The 12,077-nt window shown below is 36.1% G+C and overlaps 3 protein-coding genes across 3 annotated transcripts in view; 2 read left to right on the forward strand and 1 right to left on the reverse strand.

The window, feature by feature from the left end:
• The window catches only part of LOC109230791 (purple acid phosphatase 18-like), a 4,751-nt gene extending 3,946 nt beyond the window's left edge, over window positions 1-805 (forward strand). Inside the window, exon 5 of the mRNA XM_019396228.1 lies at window positions 224-805. Coding sequence (XP_019251773.1) covers window positions 224-443 — 220 coding nt within the window. The 3' untranslated portion in view covers window positions 444-805. The remainder of the gene's footprint in view (window positions 1-223) is intronic.
• On the forward strand, window positions 2,627-6,723 carry LOC109230793 (protein FATTY ACID EXPORT 5-like). Its single transcript, XM_019396230.1, has 3 exons — window positions 2,627-2,950; window positions 5,194-5,281; window positions 6,356-6,723. Exons 1-3 carry the CDS (start codon window positions 2,752-2,754, stop codon window positions 6,426-6,428), a joined length of 360 nt encoding a protein of 119 aa, XP_019251775.1. The 5' UTR covers window positions 2,627-2,751; the 3' UTR covers window positions 6,429-6,723.
• On the reverse strand, window positions 7,850-11,705 carry LOC109230794 (vacuolar protein sorting-associated protein 22 homolog 1). Its single transcript, XM_019396231.1, has 7 exons — window positions 11,565-11,705; window positions 11,362-11,472; window positions 9,887-10,022; window positions 9,392-9,546; window positions 8,822-8,929; window positions 8,337-8,426; window positions 7,850-8,215 (listed from the first exon to the last, which is right to left on the reverse strand). Exons 1-7 carry the CDS (start codon window positions 11,613-11,615, stop codon window positions 8,111-8,113), a joined length of 756 nt encoding a protein of 251 aa, XP_019251776.1. The 5' UTR covers window positions 11,616-11,705; the 3' UTR covers window positions 7,850-8,110.

Genomic DNA, 12,077 nt, shown 5'->3' on the forward strand with positions numbered 1-12,077 from the left:
CTGGAAACTTAACTCAACGTACTACCCCCATACGGTAAAAACGAACGTTTATACCCCCCCCCCCCCCCCCCCCTTTCATTTTGAGTTCAGAAATTTTAAAGCACTACTAGTCCTAGCATTGCTTATGCCATTTTTATAGGACTCTTTTCCTATTCTTTATGTTGATAAATAAGCATTAGTGTAAAATATGACATGAAGTTACATGTCTTGGCACCTTTGACAGGTACAAACAACCTCCGCCAGAATGGTCAGTCTTCCGAGAAGCGAGCTTTGGTCATGGTGAACTTAAGATGGTTAATTCAACTCATGCCTTTTGGAGTTGGCATAGGAACGACGATGATGAACCCGTAAGGTCTGATCAGGTTTGGATAACCTCATTGATTAGTTCAGGGTGCAATACTGGAGATAGCCATGAACTGAGAAAGATTCTTATGGCCTCTTAGTCCCTGCATTCAACTGTATTCTATAGGCATGTAGATACATACAGGGGCGAAGCTACACTCTTGTAAGGGTGGTCGAATCGACCACCCTTTGTCGGAAAATTACATTGTATATATAGGTATAATATTAGGTTTTACATGTATATAACATATATTGAACACCTTTTGTCGAATTTTTTTTAACTTCTTTCACGTTTGAACACCTTTGGAGAAATTCCTGGTTTCGACACTGGATACATAGTCAGATAATTGTTTGTACTAATGTTGTATTGGGCAACCACATAGGAAACTGCAATACCTGTATCAAGATATGGAAGTTGCATTTTGTACATTAAAGAAAAATATTCAAATTTGAAGTAGCATTTGTTTTCTGTGGCTAATAGCCCGTTTGGCCAAGCTGCAAAAATCAGCTTATTTTGAGAAGTGTTTTTTTTCAAAAGTGCTTTTCTCAAAAGTACTTTTGGTGAGAAGCAGTTTGTGTTTGGCTAATTAGTTTGAAAAGCACTTCTGAGCAGCAATTAGTGTTTGGCCAAGCTTTAAAAAACTGCTTCTAAGTGTATTTTTCTCAAAAGTGCTTCTCAAAAAAGTGCTTTTGGAGAGAAGCTACTTTTTTCTGCTTCTCCAAAACTGCTTCTGCTTCTCCTCAAAAGCACTTTTTTTCCTTCCAAAAGCTTGGCCAAACACCTCAATTTTAAAAAAGAAGCTTGGCCAAACAGGCTATAAGTTTGCAATGACATAACCATGAAAAATACCGCACAGAGCGCCCGCTTTAAAAAGTTGTCCTCCTTCATTAAGCTTGTCAATCATCCAACACAACCATAAAAAAGTTGGAAATAGCCAGATTTATAACTGGTAATTAAAAAGTAGCCACAGATTCAAAAGTAATCGAAATTTAGTCAATTTTTTATGTAAAGATACACAATGTACAAAAATACCCTTAAAGTCCGGAAAAATTTCCAGCATAATATGCTAGAGTTCGAATTTTTTACATATGACTTTATACGCAGGAGCTCCATAATCCAGCATATTATGCTGGAAATTTTCGTGTTTTAGTAAATTAATGGCTATTTTTCAATGACTTTACAAATACTGGCTATTTTTCAATTATCAGTCCGATTACTGACTAGCCCGTGCTATTTTCACAACACAACCAACTATTTATAAAAGAGAAATAAATTACAAAAATCAAACGACTTTTTACAATAAACAACAAAACCATATACAAAACATTTCCAAAAACTAATACCCTAACCTACTAAAAATTTGTTCAAAATGGCGCGTGGACTACCCACCAGGCCACAAGCACACTGGGTCAAATGGCTACCAACTGGATCGTCGTGACAATATTACCCTCACACTCTTATAATTCAGCTCTAAATTTACCCTTATATAGGTGCCATTTAACAACAATCCTGAGGACAATTTAGACCAATGACACAGACAAGATAGAGGTTAGGTAACATGAACCTTTGGACTTTTGACAAATGATTATCAGATATAATATGCCAGAGAAAATTACAAAAATAGTCCCTTATATTTCAGGATAATCTAAAATAGTCCTTTGAATATATACTTGAGCAGTTATAAGTCCTTGTTTTCTAAAATTGAGCACATTTGATCTCTATTGCGGTTGAAACACACAACATTATTACCATTAGCAGAATTGAATTTGATCATGAGAACCTGCTTAAACTATAAACCATCGATACAAACTTCTCCAGATTCATTTGTCCAATTTAATTCTTAAGATTCTTTTTTAATGCGAAAACAAAAGAGATTTTTTTAGGTGCAAACTTCGAGAAATAAATTAGAAGAAATTTTTCTAGACGATTTCTTTTCAATTTAAACAGCTAACATACTTCTCACGAGCCAATTTCGCAAAAAAATATTTATTGCCGTGCTTTATAGATAATGGAGATCAAAAGGGGGTAAATAATTTAATTAGATGATGATGCATATAATATTTGAAGTCCATATGCAAGACACATCTCATATATTTATTGGTTTGGTGTAAACATCCGGTGCGGGCAAGTTTTTACCTCAAAAGTCAAAAGTGCCAATATTTGATAAACATAAAGGACTAAAATTGGTTAGGTGCATATTTAAAGTACTATTTTACACCAACCCCAAACATGAGGGACTAATTCTGTCAATTTCTCTAATATATTGCCATGACCACCTACAAAAATTGGAAATTTCAAGTTTTTAGACACCAAGATCGTTGAAAAATTGAATCTTTTCTTGTTTGATCTCTCAATTCTGTGCTAAATTCGTCGAAATATCAATCTTTTTTAAACCCCATTTGATAAAAATGCATGATTTTTGCTTCACAATCCCATATGGATTAATTCTTGTATGTGGTGGTATTATAGGATATTTCAAGAAAGGAAGCACAGCTTCACTGGCTGGAGGTTTGGGTACTGGATTTCTGCTCATTTTAGCTGGTTACTTGAGTCTTCAAGCATTTCACAAGCGCAAAAATTCTTACTTTGCCTTGATTCTTGAAACTGGTATAGCCTTTCATTCCCTTAACTGATCAGTATGGATTCATATATAGCTGACCCCAACTTGTTTGAGATTACGTCGTAGTTGTTGTTGTAGTATTGTACCCATAACTCTTTTGTAACATGACAGCAAATGTAATAAAAAACAATCTATTATATGAAGAAAAAAAAAAACATTTTTTCGTCGTTTATTGAGCTGAGGGTCTGTCCGAAACAGACTATCCACCTTCACAAGTCAGGGGTAAGGTCTTCGTACACACTACACCTCCCCAGACCCCACTTGTAGGATTACACTGGTTTTTCTTTTGTTGTTGTTGCTGTTGTATAAATAGTACTAAGACCCAAATAGAGCATTCATGATATTGAGGATTCATACAGCCAACCCCCACTAACTTCAGATCGAGGCGTAGTTGTTGTTGTTGTTTATGAATATTACTGGAATAGAAGGCACTGGGTCCATCCGGACCTGCAGCCTACACTTAGATCTGCCTATGTTTTTCATTCTATGATAAGCTGATACACAGTGAAAGCTACGGATTCGGCCAACCTAGACGTTGTATGTGTTAAGAAAAATCCACTAAATATGTACAACGATAAAATTTTGAACCTAGTTATTAGCATTGAGGTCGTTGTCCTAGAATTCCGAACCCATAAAGTTCAAATCTTGAATCTGCCTCTGCTGATACAGTAGTAAGTCCTGATATCTATCTGAGTATCTACTGTATCTGGTCTGATATTTGCTGCTCTACTTTAGATTTAAGGGTGAGAAAGCTTTTCTCCTTGATTGTTTGTCTCTCTGTTTATAAAGTTTATGTGAGCTGTATGGTTTGCAGCAGAGGAGGGTCGTTGGTATTGGATTGTTTTTATCCCTCTTCTGATACTTCTATAGGATGATCTCATTGTTTAGCAACTTGTCGTCATAGCTTTACTAATGTTTCATGTTACATTTCCATTTTCTGTTTGTTTGTTTGATAGCATTTAAAATTCGACCTTCCTATGAAATGAGAAATTCTTGGTTGTTACACTATGAGAAAGTGAATACTGATGCAAAACATATGAGGAATCGATGGGTTAACGTCGTTCTAATAAGTACTGAATGAGAGCCCATCTTCAAAGCTACTTTCTCAACAAACTCTAGCTCTCGGGCTTTGTAAAAATTCTCTTCTTTATCATACGATATGAGGCATCCAAATCTGCATTGCCATCCCCTTCTGAACCCGATGAGACATCCGTCTCAGTCGAACCAAACTCTCGAACCCGTCCAATTGATCAATTCTACAGTTCCATTTTGTGTTTTACCCCTGATAGAGAAAGTGAATGCCACGTACAGAATGCTAACAGGCAAAACGCCATAATCATAGGGAGATGAAAGACAATTATTCTAGTTATGAATTTATCATTAACTCCTAATACAGCTATGGAGGATGCATAAAGAAGGTTCCGTCTTCTAAAGAGAAAACAACGCATCAATTGCATTAGCATCTCCTTGGAGGATGACTCATTACTACCTGTCTCCCGGCCTAATATACATTCTCTTGCTGCATAGGCTTCTGCTAATCTTGTACTCGTTACATCTTAGGAGCTCACTTCTCTAAACTTTCCTCTTTACATCCCCTAGTCTTTTGTTCAATTTTGTTCAGCATATGACCAAGCTCCAAAAATGCAATAAGCATATGTGAACGAGGTCAGGTAGGAACTGGGAGCATTGCTCAAACCCACGAAGAGACGAAATATCCTTGGTTTGTATACCTCTGATAGTCTAGGACGTCCAACAGTCGGAAGTATCAAGTTAAAAATAGATATATTTATACCTAAAAAGTTAATTTTAGCATTACTAGTCCCTAGCTAAGATTGAGCAAGAAGTTACCAAATTCAAGTAGATTCATGAAACTTGAAGCTTATTATGTGCTAGGTTTAGGACTTCAATCAACCGTTCCACATGCGATTGAAGAGAAGTAGATAAATAACTCAAATTTATGAGGGTTGAAAAGAAAACTCGTTTGCCATGTCCAGATTTCTGAATTTTCCCTACCCATCTTGTAGCTTATCATGCTGTCTTCAAGTTATATTTTATAAAAATTAAAGATGTGGCAAAAATGCATCAAGTTTTTGTTTGTTCAATGACAGCATAATTGTGCTCTGAGGAAAAAAATGAAAGCTTCATTCATATTCTTGTAATCATATTGAGTTTCCTTTGTTTGTTTTGGATGGGAAAGTGATCTCCACACACTTTATTTGGTTTGAAACAGCTTGTGCTGCTGTACTAACATGGGTCATGGGTCAGCGATACATGCAAACTTCAAAGATAATGCCAGCTGGCATTGTTGCTGGTCTCAGGTAAGTTCAAATACAAAGCATGCCATGCAAGTTTTGTTATTTAATTCTTGTTTTCTGTATTCCAATTTCCATCTGGTGTTTTTTCGTTCGTTCATCAACATATTACATGTCATAATATATAAAGTTGCTTTATCATGATCTTTATATCTATGGTACTACCTTGGGAACAAACTGACCGTTAGGTTGCCATGCGCAGTGAGGTCAACTCTCCTAGAGTGTCAAACGCCGTCTTCCATTCGGTGTTTATTTCTTTATTTTATGGAGACTCACTTTTAAAGTGTCAATTGGCAGTTAAAATGTCCAATAATTAAATTTAGTTTTGGCCTTGACCTCTTGATCCACTTAACGTTTTCAATGCAAGTTCACGAATTTCGTCAAATTTATAAATTAAAAAAAAGGGGGCGATTTCTGGATTTCATCTAAAGCGGATAGTCAAAGAGAAACTTTCTCATACGAATACATGGGGAACACTGAACTGTTTCACAATTTCAGTGGTCTTTTTTTCCATCATCTGCAATTATAATTGTAGCCTGAGAAGTTAGCTTATCCAACTCTAGTACTTTCTACAAGTGTTTTGAAACTCTTGCTAGAATGTAAAAAAGGACAACCCGGTGCACGAAGCATCCCGTGTTCACGCAAGATTGGGGGAAGGGCCGCAACCCAAGGGGTGATATAATCAGCCTACTCTGATGTCTCTGATGCAAGCATCAATGGCTGATTCTACGGCTCGAACCCGTGACCTATAGGTCACACAGAGACAACTTTACCGTTGCTCCAAGGCTGGCTCCCCTTTACCTTGCTAGAATGTAAGAAAAACCAAAACAGAGACAACTGCAATTGATTTCATATCCTACAGATCATCTGCAGTTGATTGTGGATTATATAAGGTGGACGATACACCACATTTTCATGCTTGGTTTCCTATTTCATTGATGATTCATTGGTTGTGCTGATTGTTCATAGAGAAGATTCTATTAAAAAATTTCTTGTCTGGAAAATCTATATTGCTGATATGATCATAGAAGCTTTTATCTAATAATGAGATTGACATTACATTTCTATCGTGTTTTGCAGTGTGGTAATGACTGGATTTTACCTGTATAAGATCGCCACCGGCGGAAACCATTTCCCGTCTAAAGCCGAGTAGTGACATTTGTCCATAACGTGGAGATCCAGTTTCATACTGGGTGTACCGTACATGAGGAGCTGGATTCTTATCGCGAATTACTGTATGCGGGCACCTGACACTTATGCTATTTTATTTTTATTTTTGAACAGAACAGCATTGTCTCAGTGAGTAGAATTTAAGTCTCTGTTACTCTTCATAGCATTTTGTCTTGATTCAGCGTTTGAATTTGCAGCTGTGGTGTAATTTCTGGCTGTTAAATCAGTTATAACCAACAACTGGCATCTTTAGTCCAATGAAACTTAGCATTAAACAACTTCCTGGTCTTGAATTAAAGCTTGGGCAGAAGCAAGTGAATGGGCTGATCCTATTAATGATTCTGCCAAAACCACTTGGAAATAAATAGATAAAATTGATACTTTGATAGATGCACGATAATATGGGAAACAACCTCTTTACCGACATAAGGTAGGAGTAAGGTCTATGTACACACTACCCTCTCCAAACCCCACTTGTCGGATTCAACTGGGTTTGTTGTGTTGTTGTTGTTGTTGTTGTTAGATACACCATAAGGCAGAACATATGTGCATTGGCTGGTTAGACAAGCTCGGATATATACAGAGGATTCATATAGTCGACTTTAACTAGTTTAGTTTTCATATAGTCGACATTAACTAGTCTAGAATTGGGAGGTAATTGATTGATTGATCTACATTTACAGTCCTTTTTAGGGGCAGGGAGTATTCTGTCACTGATTACTGTTATCGGGTTTTAGCTAAGTATTATGCAAACGTTATGTAAGTAAATCCACACCAGTATTACTTAAAGGGGTGACATAAGGAGCAAGATACCTGGCCTATGTAACTATGTTTCAAACAGTATGACACTATGACTTAACAATTGCACAACTGAATGAAGCTACTTATATAATCCTCCATAACTCATAACGGTCAAAATAGCACGGGCTAGCCAGTTTTCGGACTGGTAATTGAAAAATAGCCAGCGATTGCGAAGTCATTGAAAAATAACCATTATTTTGTTGAAACATGGAAAACTCCAGCATAATATGTTGGATTATGAAGCTCATGCTAAACTTCTAGCATATTATGATCGAACTCCAGCATATTATAAAATTCCAGCAAATTATGTTGGAGTTCATATGTAAAAATTGAACTCCAATTTCCAAATTTTGAACAATATTTTTGTTCAAATTATTTTAACATGAAAAGTGGCTAAATTTCGATTACTTTTGAACTGTGGCTATTTTTCAATTACAAGTTGTAAATTTGGCTATTTTTTAATTTCACCCTTATAACGCCAATTTGGCCATTTTGTTTAAGAAAAATGACGCATTCAACAGGAATAACTACAAGCAAAGTCACATACTTTCCCTGCATTGTACACCACAATGACATCCTATGAAGTTCAAATTTGGAGAAAGCTCACAGAACAGGCAAGTCGTTTCAAATATATGAAACAAGCTTCATACAACAATCAATGATTCAACACTATGATTTCACTGTACGGATTACACAAATAGGGCAACATTCTAAGATATGCAAAAGCTGCATATCAAAAGCTTGTTGGACCAAGGGAAATGGAAAAAGACTGCATCTCTACGAGCAATCTATTGTCCAAGTTCTGGTTATGAAAGGAACAGTGGTTCAAAAGCGAAAGATCCTCAGATCTGAATGAGGAAAACGCTAAAGAGCGTCTGCCCCTACATAGGAGGAGATAGAGGACACACAGGGGAACCAGTATCGACGTCTGCCATCTCTGTGACCATCATCAATCATGGCAAGCCCTTCCTGTATGATACATGCAAGCCATTTGTTAGCTTGAATCACAAGAGATCTAATAGGAAATGCTTAGAGCCTTGCTGGAAAACATAGGAGGAAAGAGGTAGAAGGAATGACATCAAGAACTTACCTCTAACAGTGTTTCAAGCGCATCAGTTGCACGACCTGAAGACCAGTTTAGGCGTCTTTGTACCTCATCAACTGTCACAAAGCCTTGAGCCTGTGGTAAAGAGACCAGAAAACAATTTCCTCTGTTAACATATTTTTCTTGAGTAAGAATTTCCTCTTTTAACATATATTGATAAAACAAGGCCATGTAACATAGTAGGCAATATTTCAAAGTCAAACATAGCAATCTGGGGATACTTCCCTAAGCTGAATAGTAGCTTTTAATACTCATGGATTCAAAAGGAAAGAGAGATTCCCTTTAAGTTGCCAAAATATCGATGACTGATTGAAGAAACTAAACTTCTGAAATACTACTAAAGGGGGGAAACTACTGCATCAAGTGAAAGTGACAGTTTGAGCTGCACAGCAATTGCCTAACTATAAACTGTCCAAAGAGAGAAATGGCCTACATGAATCTGTAGGAAACATAAAGAACAAAGGTTATACCTGGGCCAGCTCTAAAATTTCATTGTGATCCTTATTCAGTTCGGTAGGGACAGATCTAACAAGCTTTCTCTTTCCCACTGTAATCACCTCAAAACCACTACCTAATACCTGAAATATGCAATTAGATATTAGTTTATAGTCGTTGCAACAGAAATCATGCTTTGAGACAGCTTTGTATTTCTCCTATCTTCCATCTAAATGAGGGCTGAGCGCATAGTGACCTGATCATATATATTCACCATTATCTTGAGTTGCTTCATGTGCTAAGGACCTATAAAAACTTAAGAAAACAGAAAGAAGTATTTGCAGTTTACCATTTTTTCATGACATAGGTGGTTTGGAGTACAGATTCTTTTTTCTATTCATTTTGGTAAATGGAGCAACTAGCAAAATTAAATATCTTGGTATCGAAGCTTGAAACATGATCCTCATAACTAAATGTGCAAAGCACTAAAATGTGAAATATGCTCTTCAAATTAACGGAAAAGGAGGATCCGTTAGATTTAGCACCAGCTGCTCAATGCATCATTCAGTTACTGCCAACTGAAACATAAAAGCTTGAGCCAATACCTTCAGCTTGCTTATAGCACGCAAGCAGTCATCCTCCGATATTGTCTCGCGAACAGCTTTCCGTCTCTGACCAAGCAGTTTACAAAGATCATCCAAGCTTATCAAACCTCCGTTGTGGGGTCTAGTAGCCAAGCATACTTCAATGATCTGTACCCCTGCCTAGACAGGTGGGTTTCATTTAAATCCGGTTCATATAGATATTATCCACAAATGATACTAATACTTAACTAGGAAACAGACAAGAACTAAGCACGATTCTGCGATCTAACAAATATATTAATACTGCTCAAGGTTTGATGTCAATCAATCATATAGCAATGGGAAGTAGAACTGTCACATTCTTTTTTTTAATTGAAAAGTTCGAAGGGAAGTAGAACTGCCACATTGCAGTTAAGATCTAAAACTGCAGTGTAAAATACTATGTAATGTTCCTCTCATGCACCATAAAAAACACGTCTCGCAATAACCCAAATTACTAAGGAGGTTGGTACCAACCAAGTTCATAATAGAAGTCGCCAATCCCCAACAGTTCTGCCCAGAAACCCTTGTTTGATGCTAGCGGATCTACTCCAACTTTAGCACACATCTCGTGGAACTGTGCCCTGAATGCAGGATTCTTGCGAATGTCATTCTGCAAAATAAAACAAGGAATAACCAAAACTTTCTCTTTATGATTTTTTTTTTTTTTTTAGTTAAACAAGTAAAAGCATGCTGATAAATTTCAATTAGGAAGTACCAAATAAGAACTTCATTCTGCAGGAAGTTCCTGCCTGCATCTGGTGGGTCATATGGAAGGAAAGGAATGCCAGAGTTTTTGAAGATAGGCCTAGCTCTTACCAGAAAATTAAGCTTAATTGTTTTTTGTTATTTCATTTTTGGTGCAAAGAGAGCTATAGGGAGGATACATTCTTTACTAGATTTGCTAGAAGAAATGTAATCGAACAGAATAGGCTAGGCAGTCTCAGATCTTTTGGGGTCTGATTATGGCTCACACAATCTCTTGTAAATATTTTACTCATTTATAAAATTTGTTACCATTATAAAAAAAAATAATAATAATAAGCACAATGCACAAGGGACGCCTCTTTTACAACACTCCAGTTAGACAAGAAAAAGAAAATGATTTATCAAGCTCAACAGCCCTGATTGCTGCTCAGACTTTAGAAATATCACACATTTGACAATATAAACCCATCTTTCTCTTGATACTATCCCAATACTATGATCTTTAAGAAAAATAAGAATGGTGGAGTTCAATTATGATCCGTTTGCCGAGATAAATGCACATAAATCCCAAATCGACAATAAATAGCTAAAATTGCATCTTTTCATGTCTTTTCTGGAATTATCAAATATCAACAGATGGCCAAACTAAGATAACTTAGAGACATACATGCTTCCTCAGAACGTATTTCTAACAAGCATATATGATTCCTTTTGTCTCAATTCAAATGAGACAATTACCTTTTTTTCTTTCTTTTTTATGATAATGGTGTCTGGGCCAGTTTTCGTGCACCTTAATTATTCTACCAGGTATCTGGTATCTCCCACCAATACAGGTACCGAGTAACTCTGCTCACCAAGCTTAGGCCGATGAAAAGAAATCACCTAGTATTTTTTGCCTCAGCAGAAATTTGAAACTGATATCTCGTGGTTCTCCTCCCACTTCAGTGACCAATAGGCTACAACATCGGGTACTAGAGTTAAGTAGTTCTTTTTTAGCCATGTTTTTTTCAAATATCACAAGTACTTATAAATAAAATTACAATTCAAAGTACTTTTCCTGTAGTGTATCAATACATAGATTTTTATTTTACAAAATTAGATGCTTTAATCATCGTACTCCTATCATATCATTAAATCAAGGACGGGCGGGATAACTGAGAAGGTTAAAAACAAAAATTAACTTAAACAATCGGAAAAAAAAAAGCTTTAAATTTAACACTAAAAAAAACAAAATAATGCAAAACCTTGTGTTTGCGAGCAAAGTCTTCAAGCTGAGAGCGAAAAGTAGCTAGCTGCTCTTTCATAAGATCAGTTCTCAATTTCGCCACATTTTCCCCTAGTAATCGATATTGATCCTACAATTAACATCGCGAGAAAAACGAAGAGTATTAAACAAAAAAAAGTACGAAATGAATTGAAAAAGTCAAAATAAACTTAGGCCACAAACCCTAGCCGCCGCCGCGTTCTGTAAACCTCCGATTCCCGGTCTCCGCCTCATCCTTCAGCTGCTGAAAGAAATTCTGTGAAGTATTCGTCGCTCGTCTTCCCGTAGCTGTTTTTCCTTCTTTTGTCAAAAAAAAAGAAAGAAAGAAAGAAAAGCACTAACAAATAATTTTTTACGTAGTGCTTAGGTAAGCTAACCTAAAAATTACTTACGAGAGAATATCTAAGTGGGCGTTTGAACATAAGAATTGTAAAATTCCGAAAAAAGGTGAAATATTTTTTCAAATGAAAATGGTATTTGAAAATTAGAGTTTTGTTTGAACATGAATATAATTTTAGTTTATTTTTGAATTGTGAGTGATCTAAGTAAATAATTTTAAAAAAAAGAGTATTTCAAATTTTCGAAAAAGTTCAAAATTCATCTTCAAATGAAAATTGGAAATTTTATGGACAAATACTGATTTCGGAAAAAAAAGTTAAAAGAATTTCGAAAAAAAATGAAAAACATTTCATGGCC

Source organism: Nicotiana attenuata, chromosome 8 (assembly GCF_001879085.1).
Source record: "Nicotiana attenuata strain UT chromosome 8, NIATTr2, whole genome shotgun sequence".
In the NCBI taxonomy this organism is placed as follows: domain Eukaryota; kingdom Viridiplantae; phylum Streptophyta; class Magnoliopsida; order Solanales; family Solanaceae; genus Nicotiana; species Nicotiana attenuata.

Coding starts and splice junctions, on each gene's coding strand:
- LOC109230793 (XM_019396230.1), top strand. CDS start 2,752: ATGCATGATTTTTGCTTCACAATCCCATATGGATTAATTCTTGTATGT. Junction 2,951..5,193: donor TGCCTTGATTCTTGAAACTG/GTATAGCCTTTC, acceptor GGTTTGAAACAG/CTTGTGCTGCTGTACTAACA. Junction 5,282..6,355: donor GGCATTGTTGCTGGTCTCAG/GTAAGTTCAAAT, acceptor CGTGTTTTGCAG/TGTGGTAATGACTGGATTTT.
- LOC109230794 (XM_019396231.1), bottom strand. CDS start 11,615: ATGAGGCGGAGACCGGGAATCGGAGGTTTACAGAACGCGGCGGCGGCT. Junction 11,473..11,564: donor AGAACGCGGCGGCGGCTAGG/GTTTGTGGCCTA, acceptor TGTTAATTGTAG/GATCAATATCGATTACTAGG. Junction 10,023..11,361: donor ACTTTGCTCGCAAACACAAG/GTTTTGCATTAT, acceptor TTTATTTTGCAG/AATGACATTCGCAAGAATCC.